This window comes from Triticum aestivum, chromosome 5D (genome assembly GCF_018294505.1).
Source record: "Triticum aestivum cultivar Chinese Spring chromosome 5D, IWGSC CS RefSeq v2.1, whole genome shotgun sequence".
Taxonomy (NCBI): Eukaryota; Viridiplantae; Streptophyta; class Magnoliopsida; order Poales; family Poaceae; genus Triticum; species Triticum aestivum.
The window spans coordinates 111,582,240-111,606,721 of record NC_057808.1 but is presented as its reverse complement, the minus strand read 5'-3'; the positions used below and the strand labels follow the sequence as shown (position 1 = coordinate 111,606,721).

The window sequence follows — 24,482 nt, the reverse complement described above, 5'->3', positions numbered from 1 at the left end:
CGGTTCTCGCGGCGCCATCCGCGCCTTCCGCTCCCGCCCCAGTGCCGCAGTGGCCGCACTGGCCCGCGCCAGCCCCAGCCGCGCCGCCCGCGCCGGTCCAGCTCCCACCGCCGCCGCCCAGCTCCGGACTGGGCCAGTCCACACCGGGAGACCTCCCGATCCAGCAGGTCCGGTTTCCGCCGTCACCGTCCCAGATCCCGGCCTGGCTAACCGGGACGTCGCCACCGCCAGTTTACACGGAGGCCGGGAACCCACCAGTACCCACGCTGCAGTCTGGGGCCTCGTCCGGCTCCGCGGGGGCCTATGACGGTCTCCCCACCGTTGACCGGGCGCCGTCATCATCACTGCTCCGCACCGCCGAGCCGGTCGGCCATGGCGCGCCGACCCAGACGCCGCCACGGTTCGCCAAGATCGACTTCGCCACTTATGACGGCACGGAGGACCCGCTTAACTGGCTCAACCAGTGTGAGCAGTTTTTCCGTGGACAGCGCACGCTCGCGTCGGAGCGCACTTGGCTGGCATCCTACCACCTCCGCGGTGCAGCCCAGACCTGGTACTACGCCCTCGAGCAGGACAAGGGCAGCATGCCCCCTTGGGAGCGCTTCCGCGAGCTCTGCCTCCTTCGTTTTGGGCCCCCGATCCGCGGGAGCCGCCTGGCGGAGCTAGGCCGCCTTCCCTTCACCTCCACGGTTCAGGACTTCGCCGACCGTTTCCAGGCCCTGGCATGCCACGCGTCGGGCGTGACGGCGCAGCAGCGGGCCGACCTCTTTGTCGGTGGACTTCCGGATCACATCCGCGTGGACGTGGAGCTTCAGGGACCCCAGGATATCCAGACGGCCATGTACTACGCCCGCGCGTTCGAGCGCCGCGCGGTGGCCGTCCAGCAGGAGTCACCGTCCCGGGCCACTGGGTCGCTACCCTGGCCAGATCCCGCTCCGTGTCGGCCTGTTCAGGCTTCCGCAGCACCCCTCGCCGCGACCGCGGCGCGCCCGTTCCGCCGGCTCACCTCGGCCGAGCTACTCGAGCGTCGCCGCCAAGGGTTGTGCTTCAACTGCGACGAGCCCTACACGCCCGGCCACGCCTGCCCGCGACTCTTCTACCTGGAGGTTGCAGACTACATTCCGGAGGACGCCATCGCCGCCGACCTTGCCACCCCAGCTGTTGCGAAGGTGTTTGACGCTGGTTGATCACCTCGAGGAGTTCAGCAAGCGCTTCCCCACCTTACAGCTCGAGGACGAGATGTTTGTGCAGGTGGGGAGAAGTGTAATGACCGGCATAGGGGCTTAGCCCAGTGGGTTATGGCCCAAGTATCTTAATTAGGGGCTTAGCCCAATTATCTTATCGTATTAGGATCGTTTGCTTAGGAGTCAAGTAAACCTCTCTATATAAGGAGAGAAGATGTATCAATCTAATCAAGCAAGAAGCAATCATAATTTGCTCGGCTTCCTTTAGGGAGCCGGGAGACCTAAACCCTAGCCGCCTCCTGCCTTCGCCGCCGCTGCTTCCGTCGCAAGGACGGCGCCACGCCGCCGGCCGCCGCGCACCAGCCCTCGTCCTTCCCCCTCCTTCCCCTACAACCTACGCCCTACATCCGGTAGGGCCCTAGCTCCTACCAACTATCATCAAAACCATGCATATTCAATAGATACTGGACAAGGAACATAATAACAGAAAAATATGGCACACCTATTTCTTTACAGAACAAATGGATATGCCCTAGGATCACTACGAAGTGCATTTAATATAAAATATTAGATGCAAAACTCTGACAGAATCCTCACTACTGCTGGGTGCCAAACAACATAGGTGAAGAAAACTAAGAGCAAAGCTAAACACACTCGTAAAAACATCTGTGATTATAGTTTATTAAGCAGACCAATGCTCATTCTGTTATTGCTTGGTGCTCCATCGGTACCGAGAGAGACACAAACACCAGAATCCAGCATTTCCCTAATAGGAGCAAACCCCAACATTCTCATGGCAGATGCTGGGCAATGAGAAACCTTGACACCAGCGTTTGAAAAATGACTTATCTGCAAGTGAGAAACTCAAATGAAAAGTTTGCCAAAGTTATATTTTGCATTCCAGTATCACAAAACATATCAGAAGGTAGACAGTGCATAGTAAAGAATTTAGACAGACAAATTAACATATAGAAAAAAGAAGCATATAGCTGCTGCAACAGGTTATATGCTGATTATGTACAGTGATGACTGCTGGCATAATTGGATGTACACTGGGGCAACCTTTGTACAATTAAAAGCCATACAGTTTAACCTAGATTTAAAGTTATGGTATTCCATAATTACCATACATTCTCAGAGCACAACCAGGGTACATAACGTGAAAGGTAACATTCGATTGTGGAAAAGCTTACTTACCTCAGACTCATTCAACCAAACAGAATGGGCAGCCAGCAAATTATTCCTCAGAAAATCAATTTTCTCTAAATATGTAACTGTCCCATGATCAATTTTCTTCATCCGCATTACAAGCTGATTTTCATATGGTATTTCCGCAATATGCTGCAAAAATAATGAAAAGCAAAAGCATAAGCAATGTAGAGCAGTTAGCGGAGCAAAAACTTCTACTGGAATTGTAAAATAGTATAATCATTTTGTGTTCGGCTCCTCACATTGGAACGAATTCCAGTTAAATTAGCAAGATAATTCTCTAGGAGCCCAAATCATAGAAATGCACAACGCAAAAACAACTCCAGGCAGTCCTCCAAGCATCATTAAATATAGCATCCAGGTTTTATTTCAATAAATTAATTAAATGATACAACAATATCTGAAACGAGATAAAACATTTCGTCGTTCCATGGTTCCAAGCTCCAATTTATAAGGAGAGAAGCATGCATTTGTGCCATGCATTTGTGAGTGACTTTGCTTTGATAAAATGCCTGATTTTCTTACTTAAATTATTCTATCCTATTGTAATCCATGTGAAGATTAATAAGGACCTGCGGCTTGTGCACAGAAGGGGCAAGGGAGAGGGGGGAGAAAGAGAAGGTAAACTTTGCGGCACAAATAAACTACTTTAATACCATATGGATTCCAGTATTCAGTTCCTGTGCAGCATCCCTTGTTTCAAGCAGTAACCGATCTGTCGCATTCATGATCTGTCTCAACCCAAACCATATCCTGATTCGTCCATCAGCTGTGTTATGATGCTTTTCATATAGATCTTTCTGTGACTGCGTGAAAGAAAAGTCATTCACATCACATAACAGCCAAGTATGTCGAGAATAAACACATGTATATTTGGACTTAGATGGATCTTAACTTGTGCAGACATAAACCAATCAAATAAGAATTAACCTTATTTAGGTACAGTAAATCCCAAATAGCTGTTTTTCCTGTCAAATGAGCAACGGATGATAGAAAAAGCAACAATTTTTGGTAACCTTATTATTCCTTCTCTACTTCCAATTGTACTTCCAAATTTTGACATACCCTGTAGCCTACTTGAATCATGCCTTCTCAGATTTTCCAAATTTAGGAATTGTTTGTTCCGTGCAGACTTCTCATGTACATGGATTTTACATTGGGTACCAGTGTTTGTCAAACTTCAGCAATAAACATAGTATCTAACGTACCACATGTTCTTAGAGTAACTCTGTTCTTAAATATGCAGATATCGATACGATGGAATATGCTTAACTGATTTCTGCTTACAACATATGCATCAGCTGTGCCACAAATAGGGCTGGCCTAGCAAAATAATGCTAACTAATAGGCGAGACACACTTAACAACTCGATAAACACATCAGATGCTGGATCTGATCCACATGTTCAGCTTCAGCGCTTCCCTGCGCATGGGCCAGCTGACATGCCAGCTAGCTGCAGCCCCCCCCTGAAGTGGCTGCTACGACTGAGCTCATGCTGCTATTGAATTACATGTTGCACATGCACATCCCTAGAACGATGAAGTGAAAACAAGCCCTTTATGTATGGCATAGACCCTGAAGACCGGTTTAGAGCTGTCGATGGCACTCACTAAAGATATGAATGGCACTATTTCAAATTAGGGGGGGAATAAGAGAACAGAAGGTGTTATGTGTTCCATGGAAAGGCTCGAGTCTAGGATACAAATTGAGTTCAAGCAAAAGAACTGTATCATGTCACAGTGTTTAAGAAAGTGATCCTGATCTCGATTTGAGGGCAAACCTGAATGCAGTCGTCGGTAGAACAAGAACTCCAGTTTGGAGGTAACCCATCACCACAGTCCATTGTTGACTTTGTCAAGCATGCACGCAATCCCAGCAATTCCACCGCCCGTGCCATTTCTGAAACATACTGCCCACCTGCTTCGGCAAAGCATGTTACCTGCCATTGAATGACAAATACAAATATGTTTAGGTGCATTGGGACAGTAGAATTCATCAGGTTGCTGCTAGTTTGAGCATATCTATTCAGGAAGCTGAGTACAGGCCGACCATACCATACAGAACACATGTGACGTTGTTTGTCAATTAGCTATAGGTGAGCACAATATAAAGATTAAACACTGATTTTAACAAACACTAACTTAAAAGGTTTTGCCCAGATCCGCCTAAGGCATGCCCAACTCTTAAAAAATATCTCCATCTTTAGTTCACACCTACGGAGTGTAGATCAACCCATAGGCCATCAAAAGACATACATGATGTGGTTTCAAAAAAAAAAAGACATACATGATGTATTGTAACTGTAAAATGAACATAAGTGCTACTGAACTTTACCCTAAACATACACAAGTAACCAACAATACATCTGTTAAGATATACAAACAGCATACTACCAGATTGACCAAGCCTGAAGCCATAAATCAGGATTTTTATGATTAACACCACAAAAGAAATTGAACTTCATTCAGCTTAGAAATTGGTTTGTAGCCACTATTCTTATATTGCAGTGCCATTGGAGGAGTACAAGAAAAATGAGACTTCTAGATCTGAGGATAGCAAAAAACTTGTGCGTTTTGATCAACTAGTAAATAATCAAAACCCTGGATCTAACAGAGTACAGAATTCATTTCAACATACAAAGGGCATACAGATCAGACAATAAACAATCATTAGGTGGCCGGGTGCTCCAAATTTGTTAGGATTTTAGGATGCGAGTAATATATTCCTCACTCTTTCTACAAGATTGTGAGTAAAAAATAAGCAAAAAGGACATACCAACATGCGTAGATTTGTTTCAGCAGTACAAATAAAAAACATGTAAAGATCTATATTATGAACATATATTTCAACAAACTCATATAAAAAAGCTGTTGAATTGGATCTGTACACATAATAAGCATGATTCAATTTACAAAGAACGAAATTCTTGCATATAATAAGATATGAAAATGGTACTAAAGACATCTCTCGTACTGTCAGGAATAAGGAAGGAGTGAGACTCATCCAGCAACAAATGGATCGTGTCTACCTCGAGGCACCCAAAGCCCTAAAAAGGATAGTAGGGAGCCCTCAGAATGATTCCATCTGGTCAAATGTGATAAGAGTATCAGACAACTACAAGGTCACCCCTGCCCTGGGTTCTCATCCACGCGTGGAAGTGGAAGCCAATGCTATTAAAAGATTTGGCGGGTTCTTAGAGATGACACCAACTCTATATTTCTTCCATGACAAACATGCCTCTACGATGCACAACCTCACAACACCTGAAAAGATAATACGCCTCACCATAGAGCATTAGAGCTGTACAAGTACCAAAATGTACCTAATGTCCTCATGTAAAAGCAACATTGGGCATCAACTAAGCCAAGATGCAAAATGCTGGGCACCTGCTTGCACTTGCACGTGTCAATAAATCCTTAAGGAATACACTGTGTAGATTGCTCAATTCTCACTGTGTTTTATGTAACATCTCCACCAATGCAAGCACGATTGGGTGGCGAAATTAAGTATTCCGGGCTTGAGCAAACATATATGGTGTACCATTAGTCAATACAAACTAGTACCAACAGAGAAGCTATACTGTGGAACCGATGCCAGTGGACAATTGGCTCACCCCAGATCGGATGAGCTCGATGCCGCAGAGGAGCGTGGAGGCGTAGGAGTCCTCCTCCGTCATGTGAGACTCGTAGGGCCAGATCCTCCCGTGCAGCCACGTCATCAGGTCGACGTCGTCGGCGATCCCCCGCGCCAGCTGCTGCGACGTGTGCACGTGGGTGTTCACAAACCCTACCAATCCAAGCAATCAAGCAGCAAGCACAAGCGTCACTGGAAACTGACTAATTTTTGCAAGGGGAAAAGCTTCATCAAGCAGAGGCGCGCGGGTACCAACCGGGAAGGAGGATACGACCCGCGAGGTTGAGGGTCTGCGCGGCGCCGGGGAAGGCGCCAAGGACGTCCGCCGAAGGGCCCACGGCGGCGATGCGGTCGCCCACGACGGCGATGGCGCCGTCCCGGAGGACCGTCAGGGCGCCGTCCATGGTGACGACAAACGCGTTGTGGAGGACGATGTCGGCCGATACCGCCGTCACCTGCGTCATTTTCGCGCCACCTCCCGGAGCGGCGTACGTCCAGACGACGGAGAGTCGCGAGTCGGAAGCAGCGGGCAGTGAACCGGATAATACGGCGGAGACTGTTCGCTTTCTGTTCCTCGGAAGGGGACCCTCGTCTTCCGAGCATCTTCAACGCGGTTGGGAGACGGTACAGGTAGGCAGTAACATCACGTATATCTAGATAAAATAGATGATGTGGCAAGCAATAAATGAAGAAAGAGAGGTATGTAGTAACATAGCTAGTTATTACTACTAGTATGAGTAACATCACACATATCAAGGCAAGATGAGTCTATAGCCTAATAAATGAAGTATTACATGTTACCACACATATGTTACTCCCCACTATATAGGTAGTAACATAAAGTAGTAATATGGACATATTACTATTCTATATTACTACCCATTGTGGCTAGTCTTACATCGTCGAAATAGCATTTTGATGCGTGGGGCAGTTATTCTGCTTTAGCAGAAACGTTATACTCTAGTAGACGTGTTAAAATTAAAACATGCGCCGAACCCAAACAACATTTCCCACTAAACATTGAACCAAGAAGATCAAACACATAAAAAACTAGAAAAACGCCCGTACCTTGCAACGGGGCCACGTTAACTTTAAGAGTTCAATATTACGACATTGGCGACCTTTTTTACCATCAAATCCTCACACACACACTCTCTCCCTCTCTCTTCCTCACTCTCTCTCCCCCTCTCCCTCTCTCTCTCTAACACACACATCCATCTTATTGGGTACGGGACCATAATCCATCTATTTCACACACACACGCTAGTGCATAACAATATGGATTATGTGTATTATATTTGCCACCACAACTGAGGGAATTAATTTCATGTAAATCTGCCAGCCACATCTCCAAGAATACGCGGAGGAGGTGGCACGGGTCGGCGTTGGCGCCGTCCAGCGCGGGTCGCGGGCCCGCTTCCAAGTGCGTCTGCGCGCCGGCCACCCACGCCGGGTCCTTCAAGTGCCGCTTCCACCGGACCAACTCCCAGGGCCAGGGCCAGGGAAGCCGCCCTTCTTCGCCCCCTTCACCAGTCGCGGCCAACGCGGTGCCGCGGCACCCGGCCTCGCCTTCCTCGTCCTCCGGCACCGTCGCGACCCAGTGACGCAGCCCAAGCATCGGCCTCGAGAATCAAGAACGCTCGACAACGGAGAGGGAAGAGAAGATCATATACATATCATAAGAAAGGGAGTTTATTTACTGCTCCATCGATGTATTGTTTCCTTTGTTTGGAGATTGATTACCATCTATGAGTTAAGGTAAGGTTAATGTCATTGAGCGATTTTTTCTGAAAATCAATTATTTGTTTTCTAATTAATGTGATTAAGTGATTTAAGGTAAGGTTAATTAATTTAGATTTGATCTTTAGAGATTGTTCGTGATTGATTCTACATTACTAAATAACTTGCGCCAGTATGCAAAGTTCTGATTTGTTCAGATTTCTTTCGTTGTGTGAGAGGGTGACGTGAAAATAAACTGATAAAGTGGGGGAGGGGACAAAAAAAATCTACAAAAAAATACCAGCGAAGGTGGGAGGAGGTACCAAAAAAACATGCAAGGTGGGACGAAAAAAAACCTGAAAGCGAGACTACCAACTGCTCCATTAGGAGTACTAGAAGAACGCCCGTGCGTTGCAACGGGGCCACACTAACTTTAAAAGTTCAATATCAATTATGTTAATATTACATTTAATATTCTCATACATATTAAGTGACATTGACGACCTTTTTTACCATCAAATTCACACACACACCCTCTCACTCCCTCTTCCTCACTCTCTCTCCCCCTCTTCCTCACTCGGGAGGTGGGACGAAAATAAACCCGGAACGGAGACTACCAACTGAGACATTAGGAGTAGAGATCATTCAGTTGATAAGAATAAATAGAAAACGGTGTTAAAAAGGAGAAACAGATTAGAATACATTGAAAAACCAAAAGGACGATGTAAAAGGGGATTCGCCCTGCCCCCCGGGCCTTGGCACTGAACCGGCTCAGCGGTCTAGTCCCCGCGCGGTCGTCTTCTCCTGTTCCCCGAGCCGCGTCGCTACAGAGCCGGGCTCCCGCCCGACCACCTCGCTGGCATCGAAGGGGAATGGATAAGGGTGACGCCCTTCCTTCCCTGCCCCCATGGCCTCACTCCTCCTCGACGCCCCCTCCCAAATCCACTTCTCCTCCTCGCTCGATCGATCCCGTCGATCTGGACGAAGTCAGACGCCACGGCCACCATGACCGACCCCGTCCACATGGCCACTGCCCTCCCTGCGGGCTAGGAGCTTGTCGAGGAGCTCTGAACGCCTTCGCTACTTCGTCTGCGCCAACGAGATCAAGTCCAGCACCCCCGCATCGACGTCGCTGCTGTCTTCCTCAACCTTGGGCCACCGCGACATTCCCGTTCGATCCGCGCCGCCCCTAGCTCCCATGTCTTCCCCTAAGGCGCCATTGACGCCGCCATGATCTCCTCTTGCCTTTCCCCTGTTTCCCCTCTCGTTTGCTCTCGTTAGGTATTTCGCCGTGGCCGAGAACCGCCGTCCGCCATGGCCATTGCAGGGGTAGCCACCGAGCTCCTCGGATTGACCCCGTGGCACATGCCCGCTCCTATGCACGCCCATGCCCGAGCCTGCCGCTCTTCTTCCGCGCCCGCGGGGCCACTCCCTCTCCATGCCCACGCCCGTGCTACACCGCGTCGGTCGCGCTCGCCGCTGCCGTCGCGCTCGCCGCAGCCACCGCACCACTGTGCCCCGCGCGACACACACCCTGGCCGCGCGCCACACTCTCGCTGGCTGCGCTCGCCCCGTCTGCTGGCGCCTATCCCTTCGCTCGCCCCGCTGTCGCGCCCCTGCCTCGCGCCGCCTCCAGTCGTGGCCATCTTCTGTCGGCCGCCATCTCAGCCACACCGGCCGCATCTCTGCCCTCCATCGTCGGCCGTTGGCCTCGCCTGCTGCGTGTTGCTTCCTGCTGCTATGCGCTACTCTACCGCTGGTACGCTACTGCGCCATGCCCTCAACACCGCCGTGGACAAATGTGGCGGAGGGATTGTTAATGGAGTACGAGAAGGAGGTTGCGGAGAAGGTGTGGAGAGGCAGGAGGTCTGGGGCGGTGTCACCTGGCTGTGGTGGAGGTGTCTATGCGAGAAGGAGCCGGAGTGGAAGGAGATGTCATAATTGGAAAGAATCGCAAAAAAAATCATAACCCGGAGATCTCAGTTCAAAAAAATGCTAATATCGATGGAGGGGTGATTTCCTTCCATAGGTGGAAAACATAGGAAATATTGGTTGTTATCAAGGAAAGGTAAAAATTTAGGAAAGTTAGGATTTTTGAACTAATTTCTATACAAATGGGGTTTTATTGTTTGGTAACGTGATATCAGTACCTGCCCGTTTGTGACGTGTCTGATTAGGAAAGTTTGCAAATGTTAAGAAACTATTTATTGGGAGGAAAGTTGTGACGTGTCTGTTATTTGTTTCATAAAACAAATTTCACTAATAAGAGAAAATCTGTTTCCTGAAAATGTATTATTTGTTTCCTGAAAATCTGTTATTTGTTTCCTGAAAATCTGTTATTTGTTTCCTAAGACAAATTGAACCAATAAAAGGAATCGATTGATTTGCATAATTTAAGGAAGTTAGATTAAAATGTATTATTTGTTTCCTGAAAATATGTTATTTGTTTCCTAAGACAAATTGAACCAATAAAAAGAATCGATTGATTTGCATAATTTAAGGAAGTTAGATCCATGATTTGTTATACGTTAGGAAAGTTCTGGTTGTAATAAAGAGTGGAGAGAAAAATAAACTGATGGACCAGGGTGGGAGGGGTGGTGGGAGGAGAGACGAAAAAACCCAGCGAAAATAAACCGTGGACCAGGGTGGGAGGGGGTGGTGGGAGGAGAGACGAAAAAAACCCAGCGAAAATAAACCGCGGAGACGATTCACCAACTCGTCCATTAGGAGTAGAGATTTGTTTTCTAATTAATATGATTGAGTGACTTAAGGTAAGGTTAATTAATTTAGATTTGATCTTTAGAAATTGTTCGTGATTGATTCTACATTACTAAATAACTTACGCCAGTATGGAAAGTTCGGATCTGTTCAGATTTCTTTCGTTGTGTGAGAGGGTGGCGTGAAAATAAACCGATGAAGTGGTGGGAGGGGACGAAAAAAATCTATGAAAAAAACCCCGCGAAGGTGGGAGGAGGTACCAAAAAAACCATGGAAGGTGGGACGAAAAAAAACCTGGAAGCGAGACTACCAACTGCTCCATTAGGAGTAGAGATTTTCTAATTAATGTGATTGAGTGATTTAAGGTAAGGTTAATTAATTTAGATTTGATCTTTAGAGATTGTTCGTGATTGATTCTACATTACTAAATAACTTGCGCCAGTATGGAAAGTTCTGATCTGTTCAGATTTCTTTCGTTGTGTGAGAGGGTGGCGCGAAAATAAACCGATGAAGTGGGGGGAGGGGACGAAAAAAAATCTACAAAAAAAACCAGCGAAGGTGGGAGGAGGTACCAAAAAAACCATGTGAGGTGGGACGAAAAAAATCCTTGGAAGCGAGACTACCAACTGCTTCATTAGGAGTAGAGATAAATCAATAATAAATAGTTCAATTATTATTACAACTCATTTTCCAATACAACAAATAGTTCCACAATATAACATCAAACATACAACATAGTTTTGTCGCCCATTTCATGCTCATCACTCCTCGATTAGATCCTTTTGAAGATCATCATGCGTTTCGACACGTCGAATGGCATGATAAGAGGCAATAACTCGGGCCACCCTCGCAGCCCTCCTCTGCACTCGCACGGGACATCCTAACAACTCATACCGAGAATAGTCTAAATCTTGCCCACGCTCATTCTCGATGATCATATTATGCATGGTCGCACAAGCGTTCATGATGTACCAAAGGATCTTTTGATCCCAAAATCTAGCCAGTCCTCAAATTGGGCTTGCAAAATCCCAAAAGCTCTCTCCACATATTTCCTAGCCGCCGCCTGAGCATTGTGGAAATCAAGATTTTTCTTACCTTTCGGCGTCGGGGAAGGCGCCAAGGACGTCCGCCGAAGGGCCCCTGGTGGCGATGTGGTCGCCCACGACGACGATGGCGCCGTCCCGGAGGACCGTGAGGGTGTCGTCCATGGTGAGGACAAACGCGTTGTAGAGGACGATGTCGGCCGATACCGCCACATGTGTCATTTTCCCGCCACCTCCCGGAGCGGCGTACGTCCAGACGACGGAGAGTCGCAAGTCGGAAGCAGTAGGTAGTGAACTGGATACTACGGCAGAGACTATTCGCTTTCTGTTCCTCAGAAGGGCCCCTCGTCTTCCACTTAGAGCATCTCCAGCGGATGCCTTGCGTATATCTACGGGTGGTTTAGCATTTTCATGCCTTTTCGAGCCAGTTATATATTTGCACCGGCCCATCAAATTTCTATTTACAGCCCGTACACTTTTGTTTTTGTCACTATATGTGTGGGGAGGGAGCGTTTTAGGGTTTCCATCTCGGGTAGATCCGCCCTCTCCGCCGCTATCCTCTTCCTCTCTGTCGCTGCCTTTTCTTAGTTCCGGCGAGCGCATCCAGCCAAATCAAGCTCAGCTCATGTCGGGAGAAGGTCGTGGACGTGAAGGCCACCGCTCGGCAGCCGGCACAACATGGAGGCCCACCATTGAGATGTGGCGCTTGGCGCAGGCGCGCAACCGCGGCGCCCTCTCCTGCAGCAGAGGGAACCGCGCGTGAAGCGCTTCAATGAGCTTCACGAGGCGCTCTAACCACCGATGAAGAAGCTCTGCAAGGTGGAGATTGCGCACTTCGTCGCGAAGGAGGCGCTAGAAGCCGGCGAAGAGTGCGCCGCTGAACACTTCGAGGCGGCGAAGGGGGACTACGACCTCACCTACACACTCTACCACTCGGCGTGCGAGTTCTTCCTCGACGTGAAATCGTGAGCCGCCGCCGACCCTCCATCAATTTAATTTTGAAGTTTAAGTTTGTTTGTGTGTGTGACCTTTGTGACGAACTTAGGAGAGGTCCGAACTATCTATGTAGCAGAAATCGTGTTTTAAGTTTAAGTTTCAAAATTTGCGGTACCATTTCCGGTATCTGTTCTGCGTCGGGGATAAACTACCCGCAAAATTGGTTTAGGGCAAACCATAAACCGATTTTGTAGGTAGGGAATTTAGCACATCTGCTAGAGATGCTCTTAGAGCATCTCCAATAGGTCATGTATCTTGGGCACATAAAAAATAGTTTTACATCACTAAAAAGTGAATTTTGCATCACCTCAAACATGTTTGCTCCAACATATGATGTATATTGGGCATGAAAACATCGAATCATTGCAAATTGAGATAAAAAATGCAAATTTCAAACATAGTTTCAATACAAACTAAAAACATAGTTTCGATACAAACTAAAAGTAGTTCTGATGCAAAAATTACTCAACTACAAACTATTGCAGACTACTCATCGGAGAGGTCGTCCCAGTCGATGTTGGAGCCCGACTCGTCGGCCTCGTTCTTCACCGAATCCGAACTATCGAGCACAACCATTGTCGAGGGGATAGACTCCTCCTCCTCCTTCTTCTTTGCCTTGTTCCGCGACGAGTAGAACTTGTACCCCACCTGCACAAGGTGCGGATTTTCGGCCGCAAGCCTCGCCATCGCGGCCTCATCCCGCCCACGAGTGTCACACTGATCAAGCGTGTCTCGTTCTTCTGTGCGATGGTCGTCATCTTGATCACGGGACCGGTGAACTCCGCATCGGCCTGGTTGTCGATCTTCGGGAAGTTCAAGTGTGAATTTGGTTGGCTGAGGCGCCAACAAGCCTTGTCAAAGGTGCAGGCGGCGATGTCTAGCTCGTCCCATGTGTCAAGCCATTAGCGCACGTCGTCTTGTGTGATCTCGGCTGAGTAACGGCCTGATTGACACCAACACACGCCATGGAAGCCGGTGGAGCTTCTTGGGCGATGGCCTCGTAGCACCGCGAAGGCAACCGAAATAGGCGAAGAGAGGCCGGGGGAGGTGGGGGCGGATCCGTGGCGGTAGCTCCAACAGGTGGATTTGGTGGCAGCTCCACGGCGGAGAGAGGCCGGGGGAGGCCGGATCTGTGACGGCAGTGGCAATGATATGCGAGCGGGTAGAGGGTGTTTCACACTGCATGCTAGTGCGGGGTTGTGGCCGTTTTTGTGTTTCGGCGGCTGGTGGGGTGATGCAAATTTGCGTCACCTGGAGCTAATTTTACATCAAACCCTTAAATGGGACCACACAAATTTACATATACATCACCTGTTGGAGCTAGATTTTTAGGCACAGTGATGTAAAAAGTATCTTGCCATCAAGTGGTGTATTTTACATCACCTATTGGAGATGCTGCTCTTAGAACATCTACAATCGTAGAAAAAAATTTAGAGTGGAGAGAGAAGATTTTTGTCTTCACAAAATTCTCTGCTTTCGGCAGATAAAAACTAGAGACTGAAAATTTTAAAAGTAAGAAATATAAACACATACACATAGTTCATTGTCATAAATTTAAACTCTAGTATGAAATGATGCATATTAAACATAAAACACCATAAATTAGAAACTAACTCTAGGCTACATGGCGATAAATTAAGAGCTACTCTTGACCGAGTCGTCATGCCGGAGGGCCCGGCCTCGTGGTCATGGGTGGTAGACTTGCTCCGCAACAATTCTATCTTGTTGAAGAGCTCAGCCTCAAGATGGTCGAACATCTCAGCATCCACACGGGCGGTTTTCTTATGCTCTTGATCCTTGTGTGTGCCCTCCTTCGACTTGAAGAACGCGGTTCTTGGCAAGGAGTTGCAGATTGTCCTTTATGAGCTTCGCCACATGGCATCATCTATGTGCTCTGCATTGAGTTGTGCCTCAGCCTTGCGGTGCTCCTTCTCATCGTCCCAAGAGACGACCTTCACAGGAGGTGTGTGGAAGGACGAGTAGGCGGCGGCGGAAAACTAAGCCACGCCAACTCCCGAAGTTGCAAAGCATTGTGGATTCGTATGCCTGCATCGCTTCCTTTGTGGTGGTGAAGGTGCCAAGCCACCGACGCTCGATGGTGTCCGGGTTGCAGATCCCTATCACGTAGTTGCTCGACGGCGGCCAACGAGGCAAGGGATTGGGCGGCAATGACAACCTTAGAGGCGGGGCGGATCTTGCAGTAGGGAACTCGAATCCAGCAGCGGGAAGCTCAGGGGCTACCAAAATCGGGCAGCAACGATGGCTGACGTGGGAGTGGCGGCGGTGGCTTAGGGCGGCTAGAATCGGGCGCGATGGCAGTGGGCGAGGAGGCGGTTGCGGTGAGGAACTTTCAGATCGGGCGGTTGGGGTTCTGGCGGCAACAATTTAGGTTTTTGGTCGGTCACTGGTGGTGACCCAAATATACCACTCCTATAGCAATTTTTGGTCATAAAAATATAGTCACCATGCAGGTATTGGTCTGACGTTGGAGTTCCTTATTGCCCCTAGAAGGCTAAAACATCAGGTTTTTTGTTTTGGATGTGCTTTTTAGTCTGTTGTTGATGATACTCTTGGCAATGAGCTAGGGGGTGCTACTCCCGCAGGAGTCGTTGGGTTTCCGCAAAGAGGAAGGGTGAAGTAGATAGCAGCAAAGCTTTTCCTCAATTAAGAACCAAGGTTTATCGAAACAGTAGGAGCTTCTAAGCTAACAAGATAAGAGGTACCTGCACACAAACAAAATAAAATACTTGCACCCAGCGCGGGAAGGGGATTGTCAACAAGCCCCGTGTCTTGCTAGTTATAAGGTTAAAAGCAAATAATAGATAGATAGTGGTAAAGTGAAACAACAAATAAAACATAGCAATTTTTGTAGAAGAAAGTGTTGATGGAGAATGGACTAGGGTGGCATAGGTTCACTAGTGGCATCTCTCTTTCAAAAATAGGCGAATGGCATGGTAAACAAACTACAATTGGGCAATTGAAAAGATTGCGATGTTCATGACTATGATCATTCATGGAATAATCTCATATAGGCATTACGTCCGTGATAAGTGGACCATTAATCGAACTGCGTCTACCACTAATACTCCACCCCAAAACCGCTAACCAACATGCATCTTATGGTATTACGTTTGCAAGAAACAGAGTATCGCAATAAGCAAGATGACATAACGTAGACAGGAAGAAGTCAATCAATATAACAAAACCCCGCCATTTTATCATTAGTGGTAACAATACAATACAATGAGCCTAGCTTCGGAGGAACGGCTGAATCAACCATTTCCCGCGAGCCAGGCCCGAGCAATGCACCGGCCGCACGTGGTTGTAGATGGCTGGACACGTGGGGCATGGGTAGACGATGTGTTGTTTACCGACTCCGTGCCATAAATCCTATCACCCTTTTCTCATTGCTCAGTCTCCCCTCTCTCCACTCTCTCATCGACAGCAGTCACCATCGTAGGAGGTAAGGTCTGGCAGTGAGCAGAAGCTTCATCACTGATTCGTCACCACTCTGCCACACCTTCGTTAATGGCAGTAAGCCCTCTCCTCACGCCTTCGCATGGGATCAATGTAGCCATCGATTAAACTTCATGCATGGATTAAACGGAGAGAGACATTGATTAAATGGACATAGATTGATTTTGGCATAGATTTAGGGTATGCTATGTTAGTCCGTACAAGGGGGGTAAATCAATGACAATCCCCTTAATTCCCTTGATTTTGACTATGCGCGGCAGGCATGGAGGCACTTCGAGCGGCAGTAGCCTTGACACTAGTCGCGACCTCCAGCGGCATTGTAGAGCAGCCAGGCCCAGGAACCCCGGGCACCATCTCAACCACTTTGGCATTGCTTGCATCCACCATCTCTTCCTCCTCGCCGTCCTCCAGAACGACGGTGGTCAGCGCCTCCGGAATGGGCACCTGGTCAACAGAGCTACGATAGACCCGTACTTAGCCCATCTAGCTCACTAACCCGGAGCGGCTGACTCGGCCCTCCATCGACCGCAACAATATGTCCACTGACATAGTGCGCCTTTGGCCCAGTCATGCATCAACGTCTTCATCTTTGTTGCTTGCGAGAGCATGACTTATGCCTACTGATACGTCTCCAACGTATCTATAATTTTTGCATGTTCCATGCTGTTATATTATCATTCTTGGATGTTTTGTATTCATTTTATAGCAACTTTGTATCATTTTTTGGGACTAAGCTATTGATGTAGTGCCCAGTGCTAGTTGCTGTTTTTTGCTTGTTTTTTACTTCGCAGAATATCAGTACCAAACGGAGCCCAAACATAGCGAAACTTTTTGGAGATTTTTTCTGGACCAGAAGACACCTTGAGGACCAAGAAAGCACCTGGGGGAGGTCCGTGGGGACCACAACCCACCTGGGCACGCCCAGGGGGGTTGTGGGGCCCACGGGGGTCTCCTACACCGACTCTTCGCCCTATAAATTCTCAAATATTTTCAGAAACCCTAGGGGAGTTGACGAAACACAATTCCAACCACCGCAAGTTCCAGAACCACGAGATCCAATCTAACACCATCACGGAGGGGTTCATCATCCCCATTGGTGCCTCTTCGAGGATGCGTGAGTAATCCACCATAGACCTAAGGGTCTGTAGGCAGTAGCTAGATGGCTTTTTCTCACTTTTTGATTCTCAATACAATGGTCTCTTGGATATCTATTTGATGTAACTCTTTTTGCGGTGTGTTTGTTGGGATCTGAAGAACTTTGAGTTTATGATCAGATCTATATCCATGAATATTATTTGAGTCTTCTTTGATCTCTTATATGCATGATTATTTATAGCCTCGTATTTCTTCTTCGAATCTTCGGTTTAGTTAGGCCAACTAGATCGATTTTTCTTGCCATGGGAAGAGGTGCTTTGTGATGGGTTCAACCTTGCGGTGTTCTTTCCCAGTGATAGAAGGGGCAGCAAGACACACATGTATCGCTGCTATTATGGATAACAAGATGGGGGCTATCCTACATGAATAGATCTCGTCTACATCATGTCATCGTTTGATGCGGCTTGAACTACGTCGGTATTTCCCCAAAGAGGAAGGGATGATGCAGCACAGCTACGGTAGGCATTTCCCTCAGTGATGAGACCAAGGTTATCGAACCAGTAGGATAACCACGCAACACTATGTAAATGGTACCTGCACACAAAGAACAAATACTTGCAACCCGACGTTTTAAAGGGGTTGTCAATCCCTTTCGGGTAACGGCGCCAGAAATTTGTTGGGGAACGTAGCATGCAATTTCAAAAAAAATCCTACGCTCACGCAAGATCTATCTAAGAGATATATAGCAATGAGAGGGGGAGAGTGTGTCTACGTACCCTCGTAGACCGAAAGCGTAAGCGTTAGGTTAACGTGGTTGATGTAGTCGAACGTCTTCACGATCCAACCGATCTTAGTACCGAACGTACGACACCTCCGAGTTCAGCACACGTTCAGCTCGATGACGTCCCTCAAACTCTTGATCCAGCAGAGGGGCGAGGGAGAGTTTCGTCAGCACGACGGTGTGGTGACGGTGATGGTAACTCAAATATTCACCTCCACGATCAGATCGTAGAAACTTTATTTTCTTGTTACGATGATTTTCTACTTCACTCCGAAATTCTTTGAACTTTTCAAATGTTTCAGACTTATGTTTCATTAAGTAGATATACCCATATCTGCTAAAATCATCTGTGAAGGTCAGAAAATAACGATACCCGCCGCGAGCCTCAACACTCATCGGGCCGCATGCATCAGTATGTATTATTTCCAATAAGTCAGTTGCTCGCTCCATTGTTCCGGAGAACGGAGTCTTAGTCATCTTGCCCATGAGGCATGGTTCGCAAGCATCAAGTGATTCCAAAAGCCCATCAGCATGACGTTTCTTCATGCGCTTTACACCAATATGACCCAAACGGCAGTGCCACAAATAAGTTGAACTATCATTATTAACTTTGCATCTTTTGGCTTCAATATTATGAATATGTGTATCACTATGTTCGAGATTGAACAAAAATAGACCACTCATCAAGGGTGCATGACAATAAAAGATATTACTCATATAAATAGAACAACCATTATTCTCTGATTTAAATGAATAACCATCTCGCATCAAACAAGATCTAGATATAATGTTCATGCTCAACGCTGGCACCAAATATTCAGGTATAAAACTAATCCCGAAGGTAGATGTAGAGGTAGCGTGCGGACGGCGATCACATCGACCTTGGAACCATTTCCGACGTGCATCGTCACCTCGTCCTTAGCCAATCTTTGTTTAATCCGTAGCCCCTGTTTCGAGTTGCAAATATGAGCAACATGACCAGTATCAAATACCTAGGCGCTACTACGAGCATTAGTAAGGTATACATCAATAACATGTATATCAAATATACCTTTCACTTTGCCATCCTTCTTATCCGCCAAATACTTGGGGCAGTTCCGCTTCCAGTGACCAGTCCCTTTGCAGTATAAGCACTCAGTTTGAGGCTAGGTCCAGAATTGGGCTTCTTCCCGGGAGCAGCAACTTGCTTGCTATTCTTATTGAAGTTCCCCTTCTTCCCTTTGCCCTTTTTCTTGAAACTAGTGCTCTTGTTAACCATCAACACTTGACGCTCCTTCTGGATTTCTACCTCCGCAGCCTTAAGCATTGCGAAGAGCTCGTAAATTGTCTTTTCCATCCCTTACATGTTATAGTTCATTACGAAGCCTTTATAGCTTGGTGGCAGTGATTGAAGAACTCTGTCAATGATACTACCATCAGAAAGATTAACTCCTAGCTGAGTCAAGTGGTTATGGTACCCAGACATTCTGAGTATGTGTTCACTGACAGAACTATTCTCCTCCATCTTGCAGCTATTGAACTTGTTGGAGACTTCATATCTCTCAACTCGGGCATTTGCTTGAAATATTAACTTCAACTCTTGGAACATCTCATATGCTCCATGACATTCGAAATGTCTTTGAAGTCCCGATTCTAAGCCGTAAAGCATGGCACATTGAACTATCGAGTAATCATCAGCTTTAGCTTGCCAGACGTTCATAACGTCCGCAGTTGCTCCTGCAGCGGGCCTTGCACCTAGCGGTGCTTCCAGGACGCAATTCTTCTGTGCAGCAATGAGGTAATCCTCAAGTTACGGACACAGTCCGTGTAGTTGTACCATCATCTTTCAACTTAGCTTTCTCTAGGAACGCATTAAAAATCAAGGGAACGGTAGCACGAGCCATTGATCTACAACAACATAGATATGCAAAAACTATCAAGACTAAGTTCAAGATAAATTAAAGTTCAATTAATCATATTACTTAAGAACTCCCACTTAGATAGACATCCCTCTAGTCATCTAAATGGTCACGTGATCCATATCAACTAAACCCTAAACCATGTCCGATCATCACATGAGATGGAGTAGTTTTCAATGGTGAACATCTCTATGTTGATCATATCTACTATATGATTCACGTTCGACCTTTCGGTCTCAGTGTTCCGAGGCCATATCTGCATATGCTAGGCTCGTCAAGTTTAACCCGAGTATACTGCATGTGCATATGCTTGCACCCGTTGTATGTGAACGTAGAGCTTATCACACCCGATCATCACGTGGTGTCTCGGCATGATGAACTGTAACAACGGTGCATACTCAGGGAGAACACTTATACCTTGAAATTTAGTGAGGGATCATCTTATAATGCTACCGCCGTACTAAGCAAAATAAGATGCATAAAAGATAAACATCACATGCAATCAAAATATGTGACATGATATGGCCATCATCATCTTGTGCCTTTGATCTCCATCTCCAAAGCACCGTCATGATCTCCATCGTCACCGGCTTGACACCTTGATCTCCATCGCAGCATCGATGTCGTCACGCCAACTATTGCTTCTATGACTATCGCTACCGCATAGTGATAAAGTAAAGCAATTACATGGCGATTGCATTTCATCCAATAAAGCGACAACCATAAGGCTCCTGCCAGTTGCCGATAACTTTTACAAAACATGATCATTGATACGTCTCCAACGTATCTATAATTTTTGATTGCTTCATGCTATATTATATTCTGTTTTGGGATGATTAATGGGCTTTGTTATACACTTTTATATTATTTTTGGGACTAACCTATTAACCGGAGGCCCAGCCCAAATTGCTGTTTTTTGCCTATTTTAGAGTTTCGCAGAAAAAGAATATCAAACGGAGTCCAAACGGAATCAAACCTTCGGGAACGTGATTTTCGGAACAAACGTGATCCAGAGGACTTACACCCTACGTCAAGAAAGCAACTAGGAGAGCACGAGGCAGGGGGGCACGCCTACCTCCCTGGGCGCGCCCTCCACCCTCGTGGGGCCCATGTTGCTCCACCGACGTACTTCTTCCTCCTATATATACCTACGTACCCCCAAACCAACAGAGGCATCCACGAAAACCTAATTCCACCGCCGCAACCTTCTGTACCCGTGAGATCCCATCTTGGGGCCTTTTCCGGCGTCCTTCCGCAGGGGGCATTGATCACGGAGGGCTTCTACATCAACACCATAGCCTCTCCGGTGTTGTGTGAGTAGTTTAACTCAAACCTTCGGGTCCATAGTTATTAGCTAGATGACTTCTTCTCTCTTTTTGGATCTCAATACAATGTTCTCCCCCCTCTCGTGGATATCTATTCGATGTAATCTTCTTTTGCGGTGCGTTTGTTGAGACCGATGAATTGTGGGTTTATGATCAAGTTTATCTATGAACAATATTTTAATCTTCTATGAATTCTTATATGTATGATTGGTTATCTCTGCAAGTCTCTTCGAATTATCAGTTTGGTTTGGCCTACTAGATTGATCTTTCTTGCAATGGGAGAAGTGCTTAGCTTTGGGTTCAATCTTGCGGTGTCCTTTCCCAGTGACAGTAGGGACAGCAAGGCACGTATTGTATTGTTGCCATCGAGGATAACAAGATGGGGTTTATATCATATTGCATGAGTTTATCCCTCTACATCATGTGATCTTACTTAAAGCATTACTCTTTTGTTTTGAACTTAATACTCTAGATGCATGCTGGATAGCGGTCGATGTGTGGAGTAATAGTAGTAGATGCAGGCAGGAGTCGGTCTACTTGTCACACACGTGATGCCTATATACATGATCATACCTAGATATTCTCATAACTATGCTCAATTCTATCAATTACTCAACAATAATTTGTTCACCCACCGTAATACTTATGCTCTTGAGAGAAGCCACTATTGAAACCTATGGCCCCCGGGTCTATTTTCCATCATATTAATTTCCCGTCAACAAGTTATTTCTGGCGCCGTTTATTTTGTTTTCTTTACTTTTAGTCTTTATTATAAAAATACAAAAAATATTATCTTATTATATCTATCAGATCTCACTTTCGTAAGTGACCATGAAGGGATTGACAACCCCTTTATTGCGTTGGTTGCGAGGTTTGTATTTGTTTGTGTAGGCGCGAGGGACTTGAGCGTGGCCTCCTACTGGATTGATACCTTGGTTCTCAAAAACTGAGGGAAATACTTACGCTACTTTACTGCACCACCCTTTCCTCTTCAAGGGAAAACCAACATAGTACTCAAGAGGTAGCAAGAAGGATTTCTGGCGCCGTTGCCGGGGAGTCTACGCAAAAGTCAACATACCAAGTACCCATCACAAACTCTTATCTCCCGCATTACATTATTTGCCATTTGCCTCTCGTTTTCCTCTCCCCCACTTCACCCTTGCCGTTTTATTCGCCCTCTCTTTTCCGTTCGCCTCTTTCTCGCTTGCTTTTTGCTCGTTTGTTGGATTGCTTGCTTGTCACGATGGCTCAAGATAATACTAAATTGTGTGACTTTACCAATACCAACAACAATGATTTTCTTAGCACTCCGATTGCTCCTCTTACCGATATTGAGTCTTGTGAAATTAATGCTGCTTTGTTGAATCTTGTCATGAAAGATCAATTCGCCGACCTTCCTAGTGAAGATGCCGCTACCCATCTAAATAGCTTCGTTGATTTGTGTGATATGCAAAAGAAGAAAGATGTGGACAATGATATTATTAAATTGAAGCTATTTCCTTTTTCGCTTAGAGATCGTGCTAAAGCTTGGTTTTCGTCTTTGCCTAAAAATAGTATTGATTCTTGGAATAAGTACAAAGATGCTTTTATCTCTAAGTATTTTCCTCCCGCTAAAATCATCTCTCTTAGAAACGATATTATGAATTTTAAGCAACTTGATCGTGAACATGTTGCACAAGCTTGGGAGAGGATGAAATTAATGATACGTAATTGCCCTACACATGGTTTGAATTTGTGGATGATTATACAAAAATTTTCTGCCGGATTGAATTTTGCTTCTAGAAATCTTTTAGATTCGGCCGCGGGAGGCACTTTTATGGAAATCACTTTAGGAGAAGCTACTAAACTCCTAGATAATATTATGGTTAATTATTCTCAATGGCACACCGAAAGATCTACTAATAAAAAAGTGCATGCGATAGAAGAAATTAATGTTTTGAGTGGAAAGATGGATGAATTTATGAAATTATTTGCTACTAAAAGTGTTTCTTCTGATCCTAATGATATGCCTTTGTCTACTTTGATTGAGAATAATAACGAATCTATGGATGTGAATTTTGTTGGTAGGAATAATTTTGGTAACAACACGTATAGAGGAAACTTTAATCCTAGGCCGTACCCTAGTAATTCCTCTAATAATTATGGTAATTCCTACAACAATTCTTATGGAAATTTTAATAAGATGACCTTTGAATTTGAGACTAGTGTTAAAGAATTTATGAATTCGCAAAAGAATTTCAGTGCTTTGCTTGAAGAAAAATTGCTTAACGTTGATGAATTGGCTAGGAACGTCGATAGAATTTCTCTTGATGTTGATTCCTTGAAACTTAGATCTATTCCTCCTAAGCATGATATCAATGAGTCTCTCAAAGCCATGAGAATTTCCATTGATGAGTGCTAAGAAAGATTGCTTTGTGAAAGCGTGTTCTTCTAGTTTCCATGAAAATAAAGATGAAGATCTAAAAGTTATTGATGTGTCCCCTATTAAATCTTTGTTTTGCAATATGAATCTTGATAACGACGGGACTAAATATGAGCCACCTTTACCTAGAAGGCGTTCAAAAAATTCAGAGTTTTTAGATCTTGATGCTAAAATTGATAAAAGTGGGATTGAAGAGGTCAAAACTCTAGATATTAATGAACCCACTATTTTGGATTTCAAGGAATTTAATTATGATAATTGCTCTTTGATATATTGTATTTCCTTGTTGCAATCCGTGCTAATTCTCCTCATGCTTATAGTCAAAATAAAGCTTTTATTAAACATATCGTTGATGCTTTGATGCAATCTTATGAAGAAAAACTTGAGTTGGAAGTTTCTATCCCTAGAAAACTTTATGATGAGTGGGAACCTACTATTAAAATTGAAATTAAAGATCATGAATGCTATGCTTTGTGTGATTTGGGTGCTAGTGTTTCCACGATTCCAAAAACTTGATGCGATTTGCTAGGTTTCCGTGATTTTGATGATTGTTCTTTGAACTTACACCTTGCGGATTCCACTATAAAAAACCTATGGGAAGAATTAATGATGTTCTTATTATTGCAAATAGGAACTATGTGCTCGTAGATTTTATTGTTCTTGACATAGATTGCAATCCTTCATGTCCTATTATTCTTGGTAGACCTTTCCTTAGAACGATTGGTGCAATTATTGATATGAAGGAAGGAAATATTAGATTCCAATTTCCCTTAAAGAAAGGCATGGAGCACTTCCCTAGAAAGAAAATTAAACTACCATATGAATCTATTATGAGAGCCACTTATGGATTGCCTACCAAAGATGGCAATACCTAGATCAATCCTTGCTTTTATGCCTAGCTAAGGGCGTTAAACGATAGCGCTCACTACAATAAAAAGACACATCCGTGACATTTTGGGCCGAACGAATTTTTTTCTGTCAT

General features: G+C 45.7%; 1 protein-coding gene across 1 annotated transcript in view; it reads right to left on the bottom strand.

The window, feature by feature from the left end:
* The window catches only part of LOC123119745 (5-methylthioadenosine/S-adenosylhomocysteine deaminase), a 10,027-nt gene extending 3,414 nt beyond the window's left edge, over positions 1–6,613 (bottom strand). The window contains exons 1-6 of the mRNA XM_044539649.1: positions 6,283–6,613; positions 6,007–6,179; positions 4,174–4,332; positions 3,050–3,199; positions 2,382–2,525; positions 1,877–2,033 (exon numbers count right to left, since the gene is read on the bottom strand). Coding sequence (XP_044395584.1) covers positions 1,877–2,033; positions 2,382–2,525; positions 3,050–3,199; positions 4,174–4,332; positions 6,007–6,179; positions 6,283–6,490 — 991 coding nt within the window. The 5' untranslated portion in view covers positions 6,491–6,613. The remainder of the gene's footprint in view (positions 1–1,876; positions 2,034–2,381; positions 2,526–3,049; positions 3,200–4,173; positions 4,333–6,006; positions 6,180–6,282) is intronic.
* Between the last annotated feature and the right edge of the window lie 17,869 nt (positions 6,614–24,482).